General features: G+C 45.2%; 1 protein-coding gene across 1 annotated transcript in view; it reads left to right on the top strand.

The window, feature by feature from the left end:
• Positions 1-12,456: 12,456 nt before the first annotated feature.
• Positions 12,457-21,248, top strand: part of GNA12 (G protein subunit alpha 12) — a 41,444-nt gene continuing 32,652 nt past the window's right edge. Inside the window, exon 1 of the mRNA XM_048320563.1 lies at positions 12,457-12,971. Coding sequence (XP_048176520.1) covers positions 12,651-12,971 — 321 coding nt within the window. The 5' untranslated portion in view covers positions 12,457-12,650. The remainder of the gene's footprint in view (positions 12,972-21,248) is intronic.

Raw genomic sequence — 21,248 nt, 5'->3', positions numbered from 1 at the left:
TGTATGCCTCGGGAAGATTGAACTGCACTGTGCAGTAGGGATAGGGATTTGAATTGCTCTTCTCTTTAGCCCTTTCTATTTCTGTGGTGATAGTCAGAACAGTGGGTTCTTCCAGCAACTAAGCCATGACCTTCTCCGCTATAAAACAGCATATGGAGATTTTGTGATAATGAGACTCCAGCAGTGTGTGAAGTCCTGCAGGTGGAGTCCTAAGGAAATCCATGAGAATCATGGATACCGAGCATAAATTATCTCTCCAAGATGACACCTTACAAATGCTTAGCACTGGCCAGAACCACTGCTGGAGCTGAAGCAGATGGGAGGTACAGACTTGCAGAACAGGCACCTGTGCTTAGGCTGGAACGAGCAGGTTGTACCAGGGGGAGGTTTTGTCCTGCAGTAAAATTAATGGAGCTGATGGTGATTATGGGTTTTTTCCTGCTCCTTCCTATCTCTTCTCTAATGTCTTAGGTCACTGTTCACAAGCTGGATCTTTCAGTCTCCAGCCAGCACATCTAAGCCATGAGGGCAGAGCAGATGATTCCTGTCAGGAAGTCCATGGTGCTTTATGGAAGCTGACGTGTGGGTCAGCAGGAAGACACAGGGTGGCACACGCTGTAAGATTACATTAATCGTCCCCTTGCCAGTAACAAGGCTCACTGAGAACCAAAAGCAACTTTAAAACTGACTGAAAAACTATCAAAATCTGTGGTGAAGCTCCTATTTTCAGCACAGCAGGGATTTCACTCTAGAGATTTATAAGTGTTTGAACTATATTTACTCTGAAATTGCCCCATTCAGTGAGTACAACAGGAAACTCATGGTTGGCTGCAACTGTAGGTGTCAGATGCAGTTGCGTGGGGAGGTGATGAGAATATATGTTCAACAAAGGCTTTGTTTTCTGCACTAATTTTAGAAGTAGCCTAGTTAAGGAGTGAGGAGGCAGCTCTCAGGTGGTAGCACGTGTCATTAATAAAGTTCAAAACACAAACCAGAGTCAGTCAGCTGAGCTGAAAGTTTCCGTGGGCCCTTCACTGTTACTGGAAATGTGAGAGTCCTTCAGACAGGAATTTCTTTCTTATCACGAGTTTTGTCTTGCTGAGATGCTGTTTTGTAACTTGGGCAGAGTGGGTGAGTGTGTACATGTGCAAACACACATCTGTGTCACCACCCAGCAGAATGTGTCTATACAGACATGTGCAACATCATCCTTTTGGGAACATGTCACATGGCATTGGGGAGAATTGCTCCCTTTTTTTGGTTTGGTTTTTTTTTTTTCTTTTTTTCCTAGCAGAACTGCTTCTTTTGTTCCACCAGCAGAAGCTTTGGGGTTTTAGAGCTGAGTTGTACGTCCTGGTCCCTCTCTGAAGGACATCCATGCACTTGTCACTGGGCCACCAGTGCCTGAGTGACTTGGACCTTGCCTGATGGCTCTCTATCCTCCTGCTGTCAACGACCTTGAGGTGCACCAAAAAATTATTTTCTCCCTGGTTGTTTTTTTTCAGCAGCAGTGGGGGTAATTGAATGATTGTAAAATAGGCCACTAGGCCAGTAGGGGTTAAGTGAAAATGAAAATAATGCCAGTGACGGAAATATTTTTTGGTCACACTTAAGGTCACAGTGAGAGAAAGGGTTAGGAAATATCAGCCTGAGAATTTAACATCACAAATGGCTTCTGCAGGCACAGCCTGAGAGTGAGGGGAGGGGGCGAGGAAGGAGGGAGGGGAATGGTGGTGGATTTAACCAGGACTGAGTTCAGACCCTGGAGCAGACTCACTTGAGCAGTATTGATCAGAGTGGAAACATTAAGCACCTCTGTTAATCTGGCACTGTTTCACTCGTGCTGCATTATTATTGTTATTAGAACCTGTGATTCACCGTGTCCAGCCTGGATCAAATTCAGCAGCTGTATTTCTCCAGATTATTTTTCAGTCTTCCTTAGTGAAGTGCAGTCTGGCAGCAGAAGTTTTACAGCTCTTTGAAGGAATGAGGTCTCCCTCCAGTGGTGGCAGGAAACAGCTTCGGCTCCCAACATCAGTGAGGGCATGTGAGGCTGGGTAAATGAGCGTGCACCGCAAAACACTTCGATGGGAAATAATTTTTTGGAGCATTTTTGAAGACCTTTCACTATTAGCCACCCCTTCTTATAACATTTCTCCCAGTAGAACCCTCCCTGTATCTTTGAAAATCTCCTCCTGTCCAGCAAATCTTCTTTTAATACTACCCCTTTTAACAAAATAGTTTAATATATGCAAATAGCACTGAATTCCCATTCAGTTTGCATGTTTCACTATTTGAGTAGTAATAGTTTCTATTGATGATAGTCAAGTTGCACATAAAATACTGGGTTGGATCCCATCACCCCATGGCATGAAGTAGTACAGTGCTTCAGATATTTGCAGAAAAAAATCCCTTTGGATTAAGCTGTTTTCAGCTCAGAAGAGACATGTCCAAGCCCTGGTCACCTTGTAACAGAAAGCCATATGACACAAGTGCACTGGGGTGAAGAGATATTGATTTACCTTCTGTAAAATAAATGTAAAGTCAAAAGTCGGAGCATTTTTCACCACCTCTCCATACTCCGCCTGATTGGTGTGACCCTGGCTGCAAGCCCCGTGTCTCAGACCTTCCACAACCCATCCCACACCTTCCTAATCATCCTCGAATTGCAGATTCATATTTTGAGTTGCAAAACTTGTGTGATCTGTGTCGTGAGCCACATGTGCTCTTTTATTCATCCATTTTGTGTTCCTCCACTCAAGTTCTCCGTTTTTCCTCTCTCTCCTCACATTTCCATATCTGAGACAAACTTCATAAACCACTTTTCTTAACCTCCCTAGGCCTTCCTGTAGCACCAGCAGAAAAGCTACAATATTAAAAAGGGTATTAAAATAGCAGAGTGATACCTCCAGAGTGATGGGAAGCAGCGAGAAACAGAATTCTATTGAAACCAGTATTTAATGTTAATTATGCTTTTCCTTCCAGTAGTGAATCACTCAGTGCTGAAATTGGAAGACTTGCTCAGAAAGAGTTCCATGGGATTATTTGATTAGAATATGTCAGTGGTGCTTGTGGTTACCATTCTCCTGATTTCATGCTAAAATAATGGGCAGTGATGGCTTGAGAATCAGCTAAAGATTCCCCTTTTTCTGAGCATTATAAATGGTTCAGAGAAAACACATCTGAGCATTTTCTTTCTGAGGTCTTTCATCATCAACTGTGATATAGAATAGCTTTCTTCAGTCCTCACTGTATCACAACTGTTTCCTTAAATATGAATTTATTTTTGAGGATAAAATTTTATCTTCTCTCTTCCAGGAGGATGCATTGTCCATCCATATATTTTGGATTTCTGTTTTTTACTTTTGCCCTGTCACCCCCAAATATTCAGTGTATGTTTCTTCCTTCTCCTAGCCAAGGTTATAAATTAAAATTCAATTTCATTAAAGTTGTAAGTAATCACTCTCTGGCTCTCATTAGTAATGATTTGGTGCAGGGGGATCCCAGCTGCTCCCACAACTGTAATTCAATTGGACTCACCAGCTCTTGTTCACAAATCGCTTGAGTTGCACTTTCTTCCCAAATTTATGACATCAGCACTGTCCAGAGGTTGAATTACAGCTGCAGGTTTGATCAGGGACTGCATTATTCTGCATCTAATCCCTGCATTCTGACAGCAGTGGGGGGAGCACTGTTGTTTTACAGGAACTCTGCATTGTTCCTCTGCTTTATGTCAGGGGCTGAATTGCCTTTGGAATCAGGGAACTGTCAGCCCAAAGCTACAAGCAAACAGCCAGCTCCAGATGACACAGTGTATAAATAACAGACATGGAGACACTCAAAAGCCAGCACTCCTTCTTCTGCACTCTCCTAAATTACCAGGATGGTGATTGACCACAGCCTGTGCTCCTGCATCAGCCAATGCAATCTGAATATATTGATGCTTTCTGAATATATTGTTGGAATGTGACTCCCAGCTTTTACCCAAAATGAGGAATGTTGATATTCACTGGTGGCACTTCCACATTGATTAAATATTTCAGCCAGAAGCCATGTTCATGCATTCATTTACATCCAAGCTTTCCTCTTGAGCAGTGACCTGCAGCCTACGGCATTCCTGGCAAGAAGGGCTCTGGAATGGCATGGAGCAGGCCCTGTGCCATTTTCCACAGAGGTGTGTGTCACCCCTCAGCTGACAACCAGGACTTTGCCTCCTGCAAGGCAACATGCCCCAAACCCCCTGGTACCCGGGGTTTAATCCCAGAGGGATACAGAAGTCTTTACCCCTCCTAGAACACTGTCCTTCGGCTGACAGAAGGGGACTGGCAGCCTTAGTTTGGAACTGATACTCATTAGGAGCAGAGGAACATGCCCCAGGCACATCTAACCTCGGATCAGGCTGGGGGGAGATGGTGCATTGCCTTTGGAAGCTGTTCCTGCTTTAGCATATCCGTACCCATGTGCTCCAACAACACAGAGCAGAGCCACGGCCAGCGGGTATCAGTATCTACCACTCATTTAATTGACCTTTACTGTTAAATCATTAATGGAAATCACTGAACACAGGGCAATAAGGTGGTTTCACCACTGTTCTACTGCTTGTGGCTTCTGCTAATTTTCTGGTGTAGTTTTGCTTGTTCTAATAGTAGAATCTGTCATCATCTAGTTTTGCACAAATCCTGGGAGGCAAATTAGAAGAGATGTGGAGCAAATTCCTGTTGACTTTAACAAGGGTTGTGGTTTTTAAAAACTACGTTAAGAAGAAAACGAAGGTTCTTTCTATTTCTTTATGCAACCTTGCCTTTTTTCTACGCTTTGTGGTTGGAAAGACTCTGACATGAGACAGGTTATGGGAAATGTCTGCTTTCATATAACAACTCAGAGCAGCAGCATTTGGCTGCTGGACTGCAGCTTTCAGAGAGCTGTCGGCATCACCTGTTGTGTCAGTCCCCTGTGGCTGCAGATCCCCGGGCAGGATTCTCAGTCAGCCTCCCAGGTGGGTTCCAACATGTTTTCAGTGTCTTTTAGTTCCTTCGTTTGTCCATTTTTATTCCTTTTCAAACTGAAATATATTTTTTCCATTCCTAATTAACTCCCTGCCACCCTGCTTGTGGTAAAAGCTGATTTATTTCTTCTTCTCTGCACTGAGAGGACAGGATACTTAATCTCCTCTGGGTGGACGCTGAAACACTGTCTGAATAAAATGCTGATCACTCATCTGGTTAGCTCCTGCCAGCTCCTCTCTGCATTCCTGCCACCTGGGTTTTGCATCATTTGCTATCGTTTCTTTAAGTGACAGGACCTGTTCCTTCTCCATTTTTGGTAGAGCAATAATTCCTAAATTAGCTGATCGTGGCATTTAGGTGTGGCGTGAGTGTTTATCTTCCATATTATCTGTAAGACCATGAATATTCACAGACTAAAAAGGATTGTTTGAATAAACACTTAGAAAGGGTATTAAACCAATGTCTACAATTTACTGCATTTGCTGTTATTTGGGACATTTTTTTGTGGATAGAGAGAAGGTTTTTTATATCAATGTCCATTTGGTAGCTGCAGAGGAATAAAGAAGGCTTGAGATCCTTTGTTGAGGGAGCAATGAATAAATATGCTGTAGAAACAAACAAATATTAGCATTTTGAAAGTCTCTGTGTTTGCCACACATCTGCAAAGTAAAATACGAATTTCAGATATATGTGCACACATGCTTCCATGTTTGCAAGGGCAAACTCTTTCAGATGGCAAACACTCACCGTAAGTGCCGACATCATTTTTTGCACATCTTGAAAATATTTGTGTAAAAATGGAAAGAGGGAAGATTGCCCATCTGCAGTGTGAGTGGGGAATGCTGTGGGCAGGGTGCATGTGTGCTCAGCGAAGGGAGCCAGCTGAGGGAGATGAGGAATCAAGGCTTCTTCCCTTCTTCCTGTTGAAGCCTGGAGAGGCCCATTCAGTGACATGTCCAATGACACTTCTCAGATGCGCCATCCATCCGTTCTGCCTCACCTCTGAAACCAGCCCAGGCTGAGGAACTTCACCGTGGATTGAGCCAAGGGGCTCGGAGCCTGGCCCGCCAGCCTGTCAGTGATCTCAGGCAAATACTGGGAACTCTGTTCCATTTATTCATCCTAAAGTGGAGGTGTTAAGAAATATGAGGCTGGTAAGTGGGTGACAGGCATCTGCAAGTGTCACCTCAGCAATTCAGGTTCACAGAGAGTCTTGGAGTAGGATTGCAAAAATTGCATCATTTGTAACCTTTTCAGCACCAGCCTTGTTAAAACCAAACTGTAACCAACAGCTTTCCTTTGGACATGAAGAGAATAACTAAAGAGAACATCTGTTTTCCCTTTAGCTGTGGAACTGCAATAGCAAGCCATGCATAAATTTTATTAAGGCTTGCTAATTTCCAACGAGTTTGGGGAGATACATGTTGCCCGTGGAGATATTTGGCTCTGCACCACCAGATGAAAAGTCATTTTAAAAACAATGCAGAAAAAAATGGACATAGCTTGGCAGCAAATGCATGAGGTTCTGCTCCCAGGGCTTTGGCTTTGTTTGTGCAATTTATAGATTTGTGCCTTTTTTTCCCTCTTAATGTCACTCATCTTGTTTTCCGATTACTTTTCATGACTTGGATGACTAAACAAAATGCACCTAAATTGACAAAGCTCAATCCCCTCAACCTTATTGCTGAAGCCTTCTGTACTCAAAATCAGAGGTCCAAATGCTTTCAGGACTTAGGTCTGCTTTTAAGTTGTTTCTGCAATGCCAGGTCTTTCTGTACACCGAGAACACTTGAGCCAGCACAGGGACAGTTCTGTCCCTTTTGCTGCTGGAATGTGTCCCCACATTTAGAGCTCAGAACTTGAAACAGCCCCACTCAGGTCTCACAGCCCCAGGTTCTGTGCCCTCTGAGGGAACACCTTGGAGCAGAACCTCAATTTCTGATCTTTCTTCACTCTCAGAACCAAGGTTCATCATCCTGGGATGTAATCACAGTAACTTCACAAAGTCCCAGAATGGTTTGGGTTGGAAAGGATCTTAAAGACCATCAGGTTCCAACCCCTTGCCATGGGCAGGGCCACTTTCCACTATCCCAGGTTGCTCCAAGCCCTGTCCAACCTGGCCTTGGACACTTCCAGGGATGGGGCAGCCACAGCTTCTCTGGGCACCCTGTGCCAGGGCCTCATAGGAAAGGATTTTTTCCTATTATCCAGTCTTCACTAAGAGCTGCAGAATGCTTGGCAGGACATGCCTGGAATTACACAGATCATGCCTCGTTGCATGAAATAAGTAGGAAAGTCACAGACTGGATTCAAAATATGCTTGTCTTCTCTCAATAATTAATTGTTTGTGGATTAATATGAGGTTTTGTGTTTTGAAAGTAAGCTAATCCACTTGCTGGCTGGTGTGTAATGAAGGAGAACAGGCTGCTGTCAAGCAGTCTGAAAATACTGAAAATTAACTCCATGAAGTGTCACGACTCACATACTTTATGTATATGAGTAATGTGTCTTCTGTGGGACAGAAGATGAAAATACCGCACGGAAAAGAAAAAATAGCGGCTGCCAATTTAATAAGAGAAGCAGGAGTAATTGCTTTGACATAATATGGCATTTTTACTGCTTGGTGGCAGCTGGGCTGCGCCACTGCAAGAGAATCCACTGCAAGAGAACTCACAAACAGTATGCACCAAAGGTTCTGCAGCCTCTGTATTCACAGAGCTATCGAAGGAGAAAGAAAATATAATTAAAAATCAGGATACACTGAAATCATAGAATCCCTCCCCAGGTTGGAATGGACCTCAAGGATCATCTGGTGCAACCTTTCTTGGTGAAAGACTGGTCTAGACAAGATGTCCCAGCACCCTGTCCAGCTGAACCTTAAAAGTGTCCAATGTTGGGGAATCCACCAATTCTCTGAGAACATTATTCTGATGACAGATTGTTCTCATTGTGACAAATTTTCCTCTTGTGTCCAATCAGAATCTGCACAGGAATAACTTGTACCCATTCCCCCCATCCTTTCCATGTGACTCCTGGTAAAAAGGGAGTCTCCCTCTTCTTTGTAGCCACTCTTTAAATACTGGAACATGGTGATAAGTTCTCCCCTCAACCTTCTCTCGAGGCTGAATAAACCCAGTTCTCTCACCCCTTCCAGTGGCATTAAAAGGGACAAGGCAAATATTGAGATACAAATTCACTAGTAAGTGGGTTTTTTTCTTGAGAGGTACCAAACTACTTCAGTTTTCTTTGGCTTCACGAGTTTTAAGACTGCAAGCACTTCAAAAAATTGGGATCTCTCAGAAAGAGAATAGAGTAGGGATCATAAAGTCTTGCAGATAACAACCAGCCAAGGGTTCAATACCTACAGCAAAAAGTAATACTTTAGTACCAGAAGGTTCCCATATACTTAATGATGTTGCTAGAAAGTGGTTGATCTGTTTGAACTGCTCTTGTTCATTCCTCTGCAGGAGAATGTTATTCCCTTTGCCTCTCGCCACTTTTTCATTCTGCCATGGGGAGTGTGCAGAGAGAGGGCCATTGAAAAAGCCATATAAAACCTCGAGAATGCAATAAGCAGAACATGGCACTTTTAACACGACAAAACTACCAGCTTAGGTAAGGCTTGAAGTGCACATAAACTCCTGCACCTCCTCAGGCAAAGAGAGTCACAGTCTCGACAGAGAAGCAGCGAAAGGAGTTTAGATCATAAATGCTCTTCAGATCTACAAGCTTTGCTGCCTGAATGCACAATGAGCAATTCAAGGGCCCAGACATCTTCAAATCACCCAGGCTAAGCCAGGAGTGCACCTGCCCTGTGGTAGCAACAGTTCAATACTCTGACTCAGTTTGCTCACCCAGCACAAGGAGGGTGATTTATCACCTTGGCTGATTCCATCACTGCACACCTTTTCCTGCTGTCCTGTCAAGACCTCCAGTTTCTTGCCTAAGCTCTGGAGTTTTGATTGCATTTGCAGTAGCTCTGGTATTGCTGCAAGGCGCTACTACTGCAGTGGGGGCAAATCCTCCTTGTGGTTTATTTGCTTCCCAATTTCACTGAGCAAAATGTTCTTCCTGGCAGTGATGGTGTCTGGTGGGGCTCAGGGAGACAGCAGCCATGTCCCAGCTATGGGCAAACAGTTTTCAATACACTTGAGGGTCCATCAGCTGCACCCGCAGCTCGAGAGGCAGCAGCTCCTTCCCACTGGGCCTCCTCTTGTCACTCCCATCTGCAGTCAGGTCTTCAAGCAGAAGCAGCCCACTGCCTTCTCCAGCTGCCAGACACCTTTCCAGCTTTAATCTGCAGATGCTCTCAGGGCCAGAGCCCCAGAAGTTTATTCCCCAGCCTTTCCTCCAAGAGCTCCCCATCTTTCTGCTCATAATTCAGTTGCTCATAGCCAAGGGGGGAAGTGGAAATAATGTTGCCCTCAACAGCCCTGTCTTTCTATCCTCCAGTTCTCTGTTCTCTTCCATGTTTTAGTCTTTTCCTTCTCTCTGTGGGAGATGAAAGAAGGAAGAATAGAAGCAGCTGGACAATCAGCAGAAAGAGAACGGGCGTTACAGGAAGAAACAGAGATAGGGAAGAAGAAAACAGAGTAGAAATAGAAAAATAATAGGAAAAAATGAAAAACTGAGAAAGTAAAAGAACGGAAAAAGGAAGTAATTGATGTTGATTTATTTTATTTTGTATCAATATAAATTGTTTTAATTTCAGTCTAAGCCCAAATAAGGGAGATGAACCAGAAATCTTGACGCATAGAGCTGGGCAGGTAATAAAGGGGAAAAGGGAATTCTCTGAGGCTGAGTACAAACCTGTCCCTCATCAGGGCCGCTTTCACCTCCTGCTTACGCTCACGACAAAACTTCTGCAGGGCCATCAATGTGGGATCGTCACGCGTGGCTGTGAGCCCTGCCCGGGCCCCGGGCACAGCACCAGCCCCGGCTGCTGCAGAGCTGCAGGAGCAAACAGAATTCTGCTTTGTCCTGCTCCGGGAGCCGCTTCCCAATGATTCCATGAGGAACAACAGTGCTGCGGGGGATGGAGGGAGGGAGGGGTGGACCTTTTCCTTTTGACAATTAGATGGGAGCTGTTGAAAGCTGCTTTCATGGATGAATGCATGGAGAACTAAGGACGTCTGGCAACTGATTTATGTCATTAGTTTATTGTATAGCACAATTTCCCTCTCCCGCATGAAACAGGTCTGTCGCTGGAGTTGGACTTCATAACTACTGAGCTCACTGCCAAAACCCCTCAGCACCTCAGAAGTCAGAAGAGGACCTCAAGTAGGGCACAGACAAAGCCAGTGGGGCAGGAGAAACCGAGCTAATCAGAAATCGCCAATCTGGGCACTCCACAGCTGCATAGGGCCCGATTTCCAGGCAGTTTAACATCTGTGGATTCCAGCGGGAGTCCTGAGTGCTCAGCTGTTGGAAAATCAGAGAACGGGGGGTTCGGGGTTGGGTTGTTTGTCTCCACCCCGCCGGTGTTACTGGGTTCTGGCAGGGCAATCATGACATCCAGTGGGAAACTCCTGAACTACAGCAGCATTTTATGGGTGGAATGAGCAGCTCCTGAGTCTCAAACTACAATTGAACAGTAAGATCATGGCAGGGAAACTGTTCAAGAAAGCTTCTGTAGTGAATGGCTCAGGACTAAGAGTCTTGTGCTGGTCTCCTGAAATCTCCAATACCTAAATGTGTTTTGAAATGTCTCTTCTTGCCAGGGGGAAAAACACTTGTTCTTTGGGAAAGAGCTGACAATAGCATCTCAGTGAGACTGATCCTCACACGGGATTCTCACTTCCATGAAAGGATTTCTTTAATTGTTTTTCTTTTAAATCGTGACTCCCTGACTTTTTGAGATGTCTCAATACCTACAAGGAGGCAGGGGAGGTACTTTTGACAAGGGCTTGTGACAGGACAAGAGGGAATGGCCTTAAGCTGAAGAGAGGTAGAGTTAAATTGGATATGGGGAAGAAATTCTTCCCTGTGAGGGTGGGGAGGCCCTGGCACAGGTTGCCCAGAGAAGCTGTGGCTGCCCCATCCCTGGAAGTGTCCAAGGTCAGGTTAGACAAGACTTGGAGCAACCTGGGATAGTGGAAGGTGTCCCTGTCCATGGCAGGGGGTGCAATGAGATGATCTGTAAGGTCTTTTCCAACTCAAACCGTTCTGTGATTCTCAGCATCCTTAATATTCTGTGAAATCCCAGTCATCCTAATAGTTTCCCTCAGCTCTCTGTGTCACTTGCCCCGGTGTTTGGAGCAAGCCTGGGGAGGATAAATTATTGGAAACTTAAACTGGACTAGAAGTTTATGGCATAAATAATTGGAAGTACAGACAGAAGTAATGCAGAAAGGACAAATAATCTCATAGAACAGAGGACATGTGCCTGTCTTTTATGATTTCATTCTGCAGCCAGAAGATCTGGGATCCCAGCCACTGCTCCGTGATCACACACCAACTGTTTCCCAAAATGGTTTTTTTTTTTCCCCTCCAGTACCTAACCACGAGACCAGGGGGATTCTCTTTCAAACATGTACTTTGATACTTTAATCCTCACCTCGCCATCAGCCCAGCACTGGTTTGCTCCAGCGTGTTTGCAAGGAATTACACCCCATGTCAGCCAAGGACTGAAGTGTCCCAGACGAGCAGGTTCACCCTGGGTGTTGGAGTTCGGATGCCAAAGGAGAGGCTAGATCCACTCGGGATCAGCTGCCAGGGGCAGCCCGGTCTGCGGAGACAAATCCCTGTGCAGTTTAATCTGGCTGAGTAAGGATCTAAGGATGCTGCAGCGCCATGCACATGTGTTCTCTGATGACGTCAGCGATGACGTTTCTCTACGTCACTGCATGACCTGGCCGCTCGGTCACTCTGGTGGGAACGAACCCCGCTGGGTTCTCCCCGCACGCTACAAACCCCGGCCCCGGTACCGCCGGCCCGGCCCCGGCGCCGCGGCTGCCCCGCACGTCATCCCGGTGCCGCCGTGACGTCACGCCAGTAACACGGGGCACGGCGTGACGTCACTCACCGGGCGGGGCTCCCGCCTCCTCCCTCGGTCCCTCAGGCCCCGCCCCCGCCAGCGAGGCCACGCCCTCTCTCCGCTGATTGGTGCTCGCGCCTCTGTCCCCGCCCCCCGCCCCACCTTGCCCTGCGCCGCGTCACCGGATTGGCCCCGCCCCGCGCGCCACCATCTCCAATTGGAGGACGGGGGTGTTGAGCGACAGCGCTGTCGCCCAGTAAGAGAGGCCAGGGCTCCTCCCCGCGCGGGCGGCGGTGCTCGCTGTGTGAGGGGCCGGGGCCGCGCGTCCCCCGCCCCGCCGCGGCACCGCCGCGACCCCGCGCCGAGGGCTCCGGGCGCCTCCTGCCGCCCCCGGCCCCGCGCAGCCCTCTCCGAGCGGCGCGGGGCGATCGCGACCCCTCCCCGGGCAGGGCCTTCGGGCCGCGCCCCGCCGCCCCCACCCCTCCCCCGGCCGGCCGCTCCCTCCCTCCGCCGAGACGGAGCGGGTAATGGGCGGTCCCGGCCCGTAGCCCCCGGCTGCGGCTGCTCCTCCTCCCGGTCGCAGCGTCTCGGCGGCCTCCGCCCGATGCTGGCGGAGCTCGGGGTCTCGGCGGCGGCGTTGTGAGCGCTCCGGCCGGGCCGCCGCCGCCATGTCCGGCGTGGTGCGTACCCTGAGCCGCTGCCTGCTGCCGGCCGAGGCCGCGGGCCGCGCCGGGGAGCAGCCGCGGAGGGACGGCAAGGAGCGGAGCCGCGATGCGGAGCGGGAGGCGCGGCGGCGCAGCCGGGAGATCGACGCGATGCTGGCCCGGGAGCGGCGCGCCGTGCGCCGCCTCGTCAAGATCCTGCTGCTGGGCGCCGGCGAGAGCGGCAAGTCCACCTTCCTCAAGCAGATGCGGATCATCCACGGCCGCGAGTTCGACCAGAAAGCGCTGCTGGAGTTCCGGGCCACCATCTACGAGAACATCCTCAAGGTGAGGGGCGGCGGAGGGGGGATGGAGGCCGGCGCCGGCACATCCCGCAGCGCCGGGAGCTTGGGCCGTGCCCCGAGCCGCCGTCGGAAAAGGATGTGAGCGCTCGGCCGGGGCGGCGGCTGCGCCCCCCGCCTGCCCCGCCGCGGCTCTCGGTGCTCCCTCCTCCCGGGAAGGGGTCTCGGTGCAGGTGTTTCGGAGGGCGGGGACCTTTGTGCTGCGGGGGGCCGGGGGATGTGGGCTCCGGCGTTACCCGGCTGAAAGCTTCCAGGAAAAAGGCTCAAAGAAAATTTCCCTGCAAAGGGGATTGAGAAAAGCTTTGTGGAAACGCAGAGGAAAGAGGATATAGGTGTGGCCTGCCTTCTGGAAAAAACATTATGAGAGCATCCTCGAAGTCGGAATTGGAGAAACTTCAAGATTTGAAGAAATTAGGAGGAATTTCTCTACTTTTGCAAAGTATCCCCAGTCTGCGTACCTCGAGATGGGACAAGAAAGGGGTCCTTGTACGGATGCTGTGGCTGCAAGTGGTTGTTCCTTGGTACATTTTCAGAAATGGGGGAGTGGAGGTCCGCGGAGTTGGGCAGTGTGGGCCGTTATCAAACCTAGAGCTGAAAGGGAAGTAACTTTGGTTTGGTGCCTTTGCAGGAAAGTTTTTGTTCAGTGTGTGTGCAGGCTTTATAGTGCTGGCAGCGTATTTCTGTATTGACTGGAGAATATAAAACTTGCTGGTAGAGCCTTTGGTCTACAGACCCATATTTCCCAAATTAGGGAAGATCAACCTTGGCAAATACTGTTTCTTTCAGGGTTACAAGCTTTGATGTCCTGTGCAGGTAGAAGTGATCACATTTCAGAAAATACCTGAAGATACGTAAAAAGCTCACTCAGGAGTGTCTCTCTCTTCATCTTCATAATCTTTCCCTAAAAGAAATGCTGCTTTCCTGCCTATATTTTTCTGTAGGACTGTCTCCATTCTTTTGCGGGCATGGATTTGTGAGGTTATGTGAGATTTCATACAAAGTTAAAGGAAAGGGAACTGTGCAAGTTAAAGATAACGAGTTACTTTTGAGTTTCCAGATTTGTGTTTAAATAGAAGCTTTATGTGCACTTAATAAGTGCATGCATACAATGACTCTTGTTTCTAAGAACGCTGCTAGTCCATAAAGGGCTTTCACTTCTGTTAATGAACAGGAAAATTGTTGTCTAATTTTCTTTTCCTTTTTTTTTTTTTGTCCATTTTCAGGCTGGAGCCCATTAACTGCATGAAAGTTGAAATTCAGAAACTTCTCTCTGATTGTAGCTATGTGAGCAAAGAGAGTGTTACAATTTTTTTAAATCTATATGCCTAGAAATAAGGAGTCTTATTTTAGGTCTTAATGCTTATTGTGGTCCTGCCTGTGATTTATTTTTTACTGCTACTAGTTTCAAGTAGTAGAAAAAGCTTTTAGGGAAGCAGTTTGTGAAAATGGAAAAATCTGAGACTCCTTCCTTTTTAAGTTGTCTAAGCAGTAGCAGTTATGGTAAAATGATGTAATATTTTATGTATGCAGAAGGTGTAGAGCTTTCAGCAGTAGAACTTAGTGTGCTTTGGAAAGGAAAGTGTCTCCTTCTTGTAGTAGGGGAGGCAGAGTCACACACTTGAAACACTTGTTTGCTGGATGGCTCTGGGCAGATTTGCAGAATTCAAAGTAGAATCTGGGTCCTCGAGGTAGCAGTCAGGTGTTCTGATAGTTAACAGCACTTCTTGGACTATGTCAGTTGAATCTTTTAAACTCTTTTAATCCTGAAAATAAAATTTGGAAGTAATTTTAAAGTGAGTTAATATGGTTCAGCGGATCGATTGCTCTTTTGGCCTTGTAGATGGTGATTTGGGAGTGTTAAGGTTAGGTTAGGGCTCTCCTCTTGGTACATGTCAGACTCTTCCTTCCCTTGCTTCTCCAGATGACACAGGTGGCTCTTGCATATAAGAATACAGTTTACACTCCCCCCATAAATTTTTGGGGAATAGCTTGGGAATAGTAACTGTGGAAAAAGTAGGCAGAAGGAGGGAGAACAAACAAAGGGAACTAGAAGAGTTTTCTGGTGGGAAGGCAGTAGATGTTTTGTTTGCATTTTTGCTCATCAGGAAGAAACCTGATAACACCTTGATATTCTGCCATACTCATCAGGAAGAAATCAAATACCAAGACAGAATAACGGCTTTCAAAACAGAGTGATGTTGTCAGTGCATTTATTTTAGGGTAATTGTATAATACTCGCTTGCATTAAACTTTGTTCTGTGGATAAACATCTAGTATTTAAAGTAAACTTATTTAGCTTCTTTGACAAAATAAATTGTCAAGTGCACGTGATTGCTGCTCTTTCTGTAACAGTGTTTAGACTACAGGTTCTTTTTACTTTTTCAGGAAGTTCCATGATCACCCACTACGACTTAACGAAGCCAAGATCACCATGTGTTTAGCTGACAGTAAAAGATCTCGGATGAATTTTTATCATACTGTATGTGGACAAAGTGAAGTGGAAGTGATCCTATCAAGTAGCATATAAATCTGTGTGACATTGTCAAGTACAGCTGCAGCAACCTTAGCCCCTTTTTCCACACAGTCCTCAGCATGATCAAACAATGGTCCTGCTAAGCTTCTGCAACACTGAGATCTGAGTTAGAAATGCAGTGTAAATCTCTGGGATTAAATGGTAAATTTTCATTTTCCAGCCATGACTAAACTCTGAAGGAGGAGCATTCCTACTCTCTTTAACAGTGCTGGATATTTCTAAAATGCTTATTGCAGTAGTGTTTAGGCAACTGTACAGCTTATGGAGAATGAAGAAACTGATTCAGAGAACACGATGTGAAACCTCTTTGAAAATAACAGTGCTGAGTGTAATTTGACATTAGTGTCAGCTTCCACTTTATTTTGAGTTTTCACCTTGCTTTTCTGATATCATCTTAATGCCGCGTTCTTTGCTTACCCTGTTCTCTCTGGTTCTCATCTCCCATTTTGGGGAAACCCTAGTTAGAAACAAAATGCTGAAGTAAAATAAACCTATGATACAGAATTTACTTTTCCATTTAGTACAGGTGATGGTTCAGGGCCTTGCTAGCTTTTTCTGGCATTTGTGGGATGGTATTCAAATACAGGAGTTTTGCTTTGGTTTAAGGTAAATAGTCATCGGTTAACTCGGGTTTTGCTTGTTAATCCAGGCTAAGTTTCAAAGTAACTTTTTGGAACTTTTGATGATGGAAGTGAAAAGCAGTAGTGTTAATGTTCTGGTATGAGTACACAGGCTTCAGGACTTCAGCACACCCACCTGGAAAAGGAAAGTGCCTAGGACAGGGCTGTCTGGCTGCTGAGGCGTGAATTTTAAGGTGACTCCTGGCTATGCAGAGAAACTTGGAAAACTTTCATGTACCTTAAATTTCAAATCTTAGCAGTGTGTGGTGGTATTACATGAGTATTTTGATGCTTTTCAACTGTGGCTACAGGAGTCTTTTGATACCTTCCATCCAAAACAGATGGGTTGGCCTTGCTACTCTACTTGGTTCCTTTGATAAAAGTTAAAGAGCTCAGACACTCAACGAGTCACAACTCTGATGTTCCTTGTCTAAATGTATTTTTGTTTCAAGTATGTGAATATCATGCTGCTTAAAAAAACCTGGTTTAGTTGCATAAGAAAATAATTAAAGCAATCTACAAGCACCAGAGTGGTACTTGCACCAGCTTGTTTAGGAGATTTCGATCTGAAGAGAGAAAAAGTTCAGCTTTTAAAAGCCTGAAGTATAATCTGTTGAGCTCTTTTGGTAATGTTAGTTTTCTTGTTGAGAATGGAAAGACCAGCTCAAGGTTTCAATACATCCATGAGTGTTTTCTTGTTGTTTGTGGCTTGAGCTGTAATGATTGACTGTGGAATTGAAAAGCCTGGAATTGCAGAGGGAAGGACTGCAGAGGAAGTTATGTGTAATTTCATTTCTGAGCTCTGAGTGGGGAAAAAACAAGGAAAGATTCTGAACATGAAAGATCTTTCAGGAACAGTCCTTTGGGACTTTTGAGTGCAGCTGCAATACATGAGGGGATACCTGAGAGCATTTCTCCTTGATAGCAGGAATATAAGTGGCAGTAAAGCAAAGTAAGTGGCTTGTGCTGAAGGCAGTTTTAAGAATAACTTTAGACTTCTGCAATTAATACTAAATCTGGACTGTTGCTGGGACTCTGTGTACCTTGAATTTACTTAAGTTGTGTTTATGGTGGCTGAAGTAAGGTGGTTGTACCTCCTGTCGTCAACAAACAAACCAAGAAAACTCTTTTGCAACCTTCAGGTTTCAGCCAGGTACAGATGCAAACTCTGGGATATGGAAACAGATTATTCCTCAGTTTGTTTGGGAGCTACACTTGAAAGTGACCAAGTTACTGCTCATTTATAATGTAAGCATATTTCTTCCAGTAGCCTAAAAACTCAGGGGGAATACATCATGTAAAACCCAGTTACTCTTAAAATTACCTTTACTCCACACTTCCCTGGGTTTACATGCAAATGAATTTGGAAGCCCATTAGGAGGTGATGATGGTGACACTCCATTTGTTACTTCAGAGCTGTGATCCAGCTGTTTGAGTAGTTGGTCTCAGGACAGTGTCAATCTCCTTTCTGCTGGAACAGCCTCTTCTCAGAGGAATGGCAGGGAGAGTGTAGGAACTGTGGTTAATTAGAACCTTTTCCTTTAAATTTAATATAGAAGTGCTAAAGTTCTGTAATAGAACAGCTTTTTAATTCTGATTATCTCTGCTCTGAGCTTATTCTATTAAGAAAAATAATATTCACTAAATTATGTAGAAAAGACAAAAACCCCTGATGAGTCTTGTTGATCTTGTTGTTCTGGGTTCATTTAATCAATGCACCTCTTACTAACTTCTAGTTAGTATTTTCCAGTATTTTCTATGTCTTAAATGTAAATTCTGTCAACTCTGGTGGTCCCATTGCATTTGGGGTGTCTCTTGGTTGGGCTAGGAGACAGCAGTCTCTCTTCATTATGGCAGATACTGGAAGAGGAGTAATGATCAGTAGCAAATGATAACTATTCATAGTTGTTCCAAAATGGAGCTCACAATGCTCTTGAGATGTAGTCATTAGTATTGCAGAACATGACTTAGTCCCTGGAGACTGCAGGCACATACTTTGATGTCTTCCAGACAAAAGTTTAGTCACTGGAGTGACTAAATTTGGGAGGTTACATTATATTCACTTGGTTGACTATACATGCATTTTTCTAATTAGTTTGGAAACAGTGTTGGCAAAAAAATTAGCAAATTGCGCTGTTAAAAATGTTTGCAGGAAAACTTCGGAGCAAGCCCTAGTGCACGTTGTCTGAAAAAGTAAGTTCAGTGCAAATTCCAACATGGAAAAAGCTGAAAAAAATTGGAGGCTGCAGAGTTTCCATATGAGTTTCCACCACTTGCCTGGGATTTTTCAGCCTAGTGAAGGTTGGGAGCTGGTCTCACCCTGGCACTGAAAGCCCTGTCTGAGCACGTGTGCTGGGTACTGAATCCATGAGGGCAGCATGGCAGGGATACGTTTGGAACTGCAGATGCTACTTGTTCTCTCTTAGAAAGCATGAACTGACTATGAGCTGATATTGGTGTGATGGTCTCAGGGCAAGCAGAAAGCTGGTCGTACAAGTCTGAAAGCATTAACTGGGAACTTTTTGTGAGGTCCTGCACCAGTCGTCATCTCTGAGGTCATCCTCTGTCTACTCTGTGCTGAGTTACAAGTAAAGTTTGCACTGAGTATTTTCCTTCTGCTGCATTTATCGTCATTTTGCTGGGTTCAGTCAAAGACAAGGACTCTTTTCAGAGTTTCCAGACAAGCAGACATCGCTGCTGCTCCCAATCCAGAGACTCAGTGGCTAATCCAAATGTTTTTTAATATTTGTGTTCCTGTGGACGAGGTAAATGACACTTCCCCTTTGTTCTCATTTTTTATTTGTATGTTGGGCTGGAAGGTAGGTCATCTTTGCTGTTTGCCCTGCTCTCACCTGGGTGGTACTGGAATATGAGTGGTGAGAGGACATGCATAACTGGGGAGCCTTTTCGTTGTCTAACTGGGCCAACTGGTGCTGTTCCCACCCCTACCCTTGTGTCTCACCTCACAGCAAACTAATACAGGCAATGGAAATCACTTTTTATATAAATGACCAGGTTTTTAGTGATGTTTGCTCACTGGGTTGTGGGCTCAGGCAAATGACAAACCTATCAGGACAGGGTGGAACTCCACTGCCAGGAAAGACGTCCCTTTTGATGGTACCTTGTAGTTTGACTGCTCTGCAGTGTGAAACCTTATCCTGAATAACACTGGGTTCTCTACTACTGCTTGGCTGTAATGCTCCAAGGACATAGATCAAAGAAAAACTCTTTTAATGCTTTTATGATGGTGTGCTGTAAAAATCTGATTGTCGTGCTATCACTCTGTTTGTAGTAGGTCACCTTCTCTGCAGTGTTTCAGATGGCAATTTACAAACAGTGCATATGATTATATTTGCTAACTTTATTTTTAAAAATTGTGCAGCTGGACCTGTGTTCCTGTGGCTGCATCACCTTGTACTGTTCCTCTGGCTCCAAGGAATATCTGCAGGTTGAGGTGGGAGCAATCCTGTTGGCAGTAGCTCAGATTTATATTGGTCTCTGTGAGATGAGATCCCCAGACTTTTGCCAGTTCCTTGTCAACAACAGGAAAAGCACTCAGTAGGAAACAAGTTTGAATCTCCCTGTGCCTGCAGTGTTCCTGTTGCTTTGCAGCCATAGGAGAAGACAGCAGTGCCTGTTAGCTGTGACCTGGAGTCCCCCAGGCAGTACTCAGCAGGGATCAGCACTTCTCTCAGGACAATAAGGTCCATAACTGGTACGTAGATGCTGGAGATTTTGGGGGTTGCTGTGAGGTTAAACAGTGTATTAATGGTCAAAGTGTAAAAAGTAGCTGCTGTAGTATTTCATGTGTAACAGTTACTGCTGGGTCTGTGATCTCAGACCCAGTAGCAGTTCCCTAAAATTATTTTGAGAAAATGCACTGTAGGAGACTCTTCTATTTGTATACAAACTCTGAGCAGGTTTGCATCTTCTCTCTGGACACTGACTGGAATAATCAGTTTTTTTGATCACTTGACTGCTGGTGTGTGCATGGAAGAACCTGGCCTTGCCTGTGAGTGAGTGCCCCCCAGACCTGTTGTGCCAATTCTGTGTATGGTGCTTAACTGAGGGGTGTTCACTTGGCCTCTGTGTTGGTCCATCTGGTCAAAGGTGTGAGGTTTTAAGGATGATGAATCCAAGTATTGGAGTATGTGAATAATTTAAAAAGTGAATGTTGTGTTTTATGAAGCAGTCTAAGTACAGATACAAGATGTGCTTAAATCATGCTGCTCTTTAGATACTGCAACACTTCTTTTCCTGTATGGGCAAATATCTCTGGCTTCGATTGACATTAGCTCGTGATAACCTTTCTAATAATTCCTACAAATTCATTTAATTATTATTTAAAAATACAAGAGAACCTGGATTTTTTTCAAAGCTAGGGTGCTTTCAAGAGTAAAGGAGAAAAATTATATTTGAGCCGGTCCCAGTAATGAGCATTTGTGTAAATGCTCCTAAAGCCTTCCTACTGCTGGTGAGTAGCAAACATGCTCCAAACAGCTGTGTTGTGTCAGGCCAAGGAGCTCGGGCTTTGTCTATGACATGAAAAAACAACCCACAACCAAAAACGGGTACGAGCACAAGGCAATGTAATCCTTTGGTGTGCTCTTCCAGTTATTGGCAGCCTTTGGTTTTGGAAATTTCTTGAGCCAGGATTTGCATCTGGAATGTAATCGAATAGTCCTCTTTGGACTTTCCTTCTACCTATTTGTCTTCATGGCTTTTTGAGTCCATTTTTGCTTTTGGCCAACATCCTGTGTAAATGCATTTGTCTGGCCGGAGCTGTGTAGGTTTCTAGTTCAAATTGCTGTTTGATAAATCATATTTGTCTAGCAAGGGGAAGGAGAAAAACAGTCTTTGTCTATTTCCTTTCTGCAAGTGGTTTGTAATTTCTGTAAGTTTCTTGTATACTGTGCCTTAATTATCTTTTTTTGAATCTGTGGATTTCTGGATTTAATGTTTTCTTCTGTGTAAGATGCAATACTTCATGAAGTAGATCACATCACGCTCTTGTTACATCTTTTTCTTCTACCCTGATTCCATTCAGGCTTTGTGCATGCCAGGGATTTATGCAGTGACTTGAATATATTAAAAATTATTAGGAAAGGAA

Source organism: Corvus hawaiiensis, chromosome 16, assembly GCF_020740725.1.
Source record: "Corvus hawaiiensis isolate bCorHaw1 chromosome 16, bCorHaw1.pri.cur, whole genome shotgun sequence".
Classification (NCBI taxonomy): Eukaryota; Metazoa; Chordata; class Aves; order Passeriformes; family Corvidae; genus Corvus; species Corvus hawaiiensis.
Note: the sequence above shows the minus strand (reverse complement) of the source record. Positions and strands in the feature narration are given on the sequence as shown.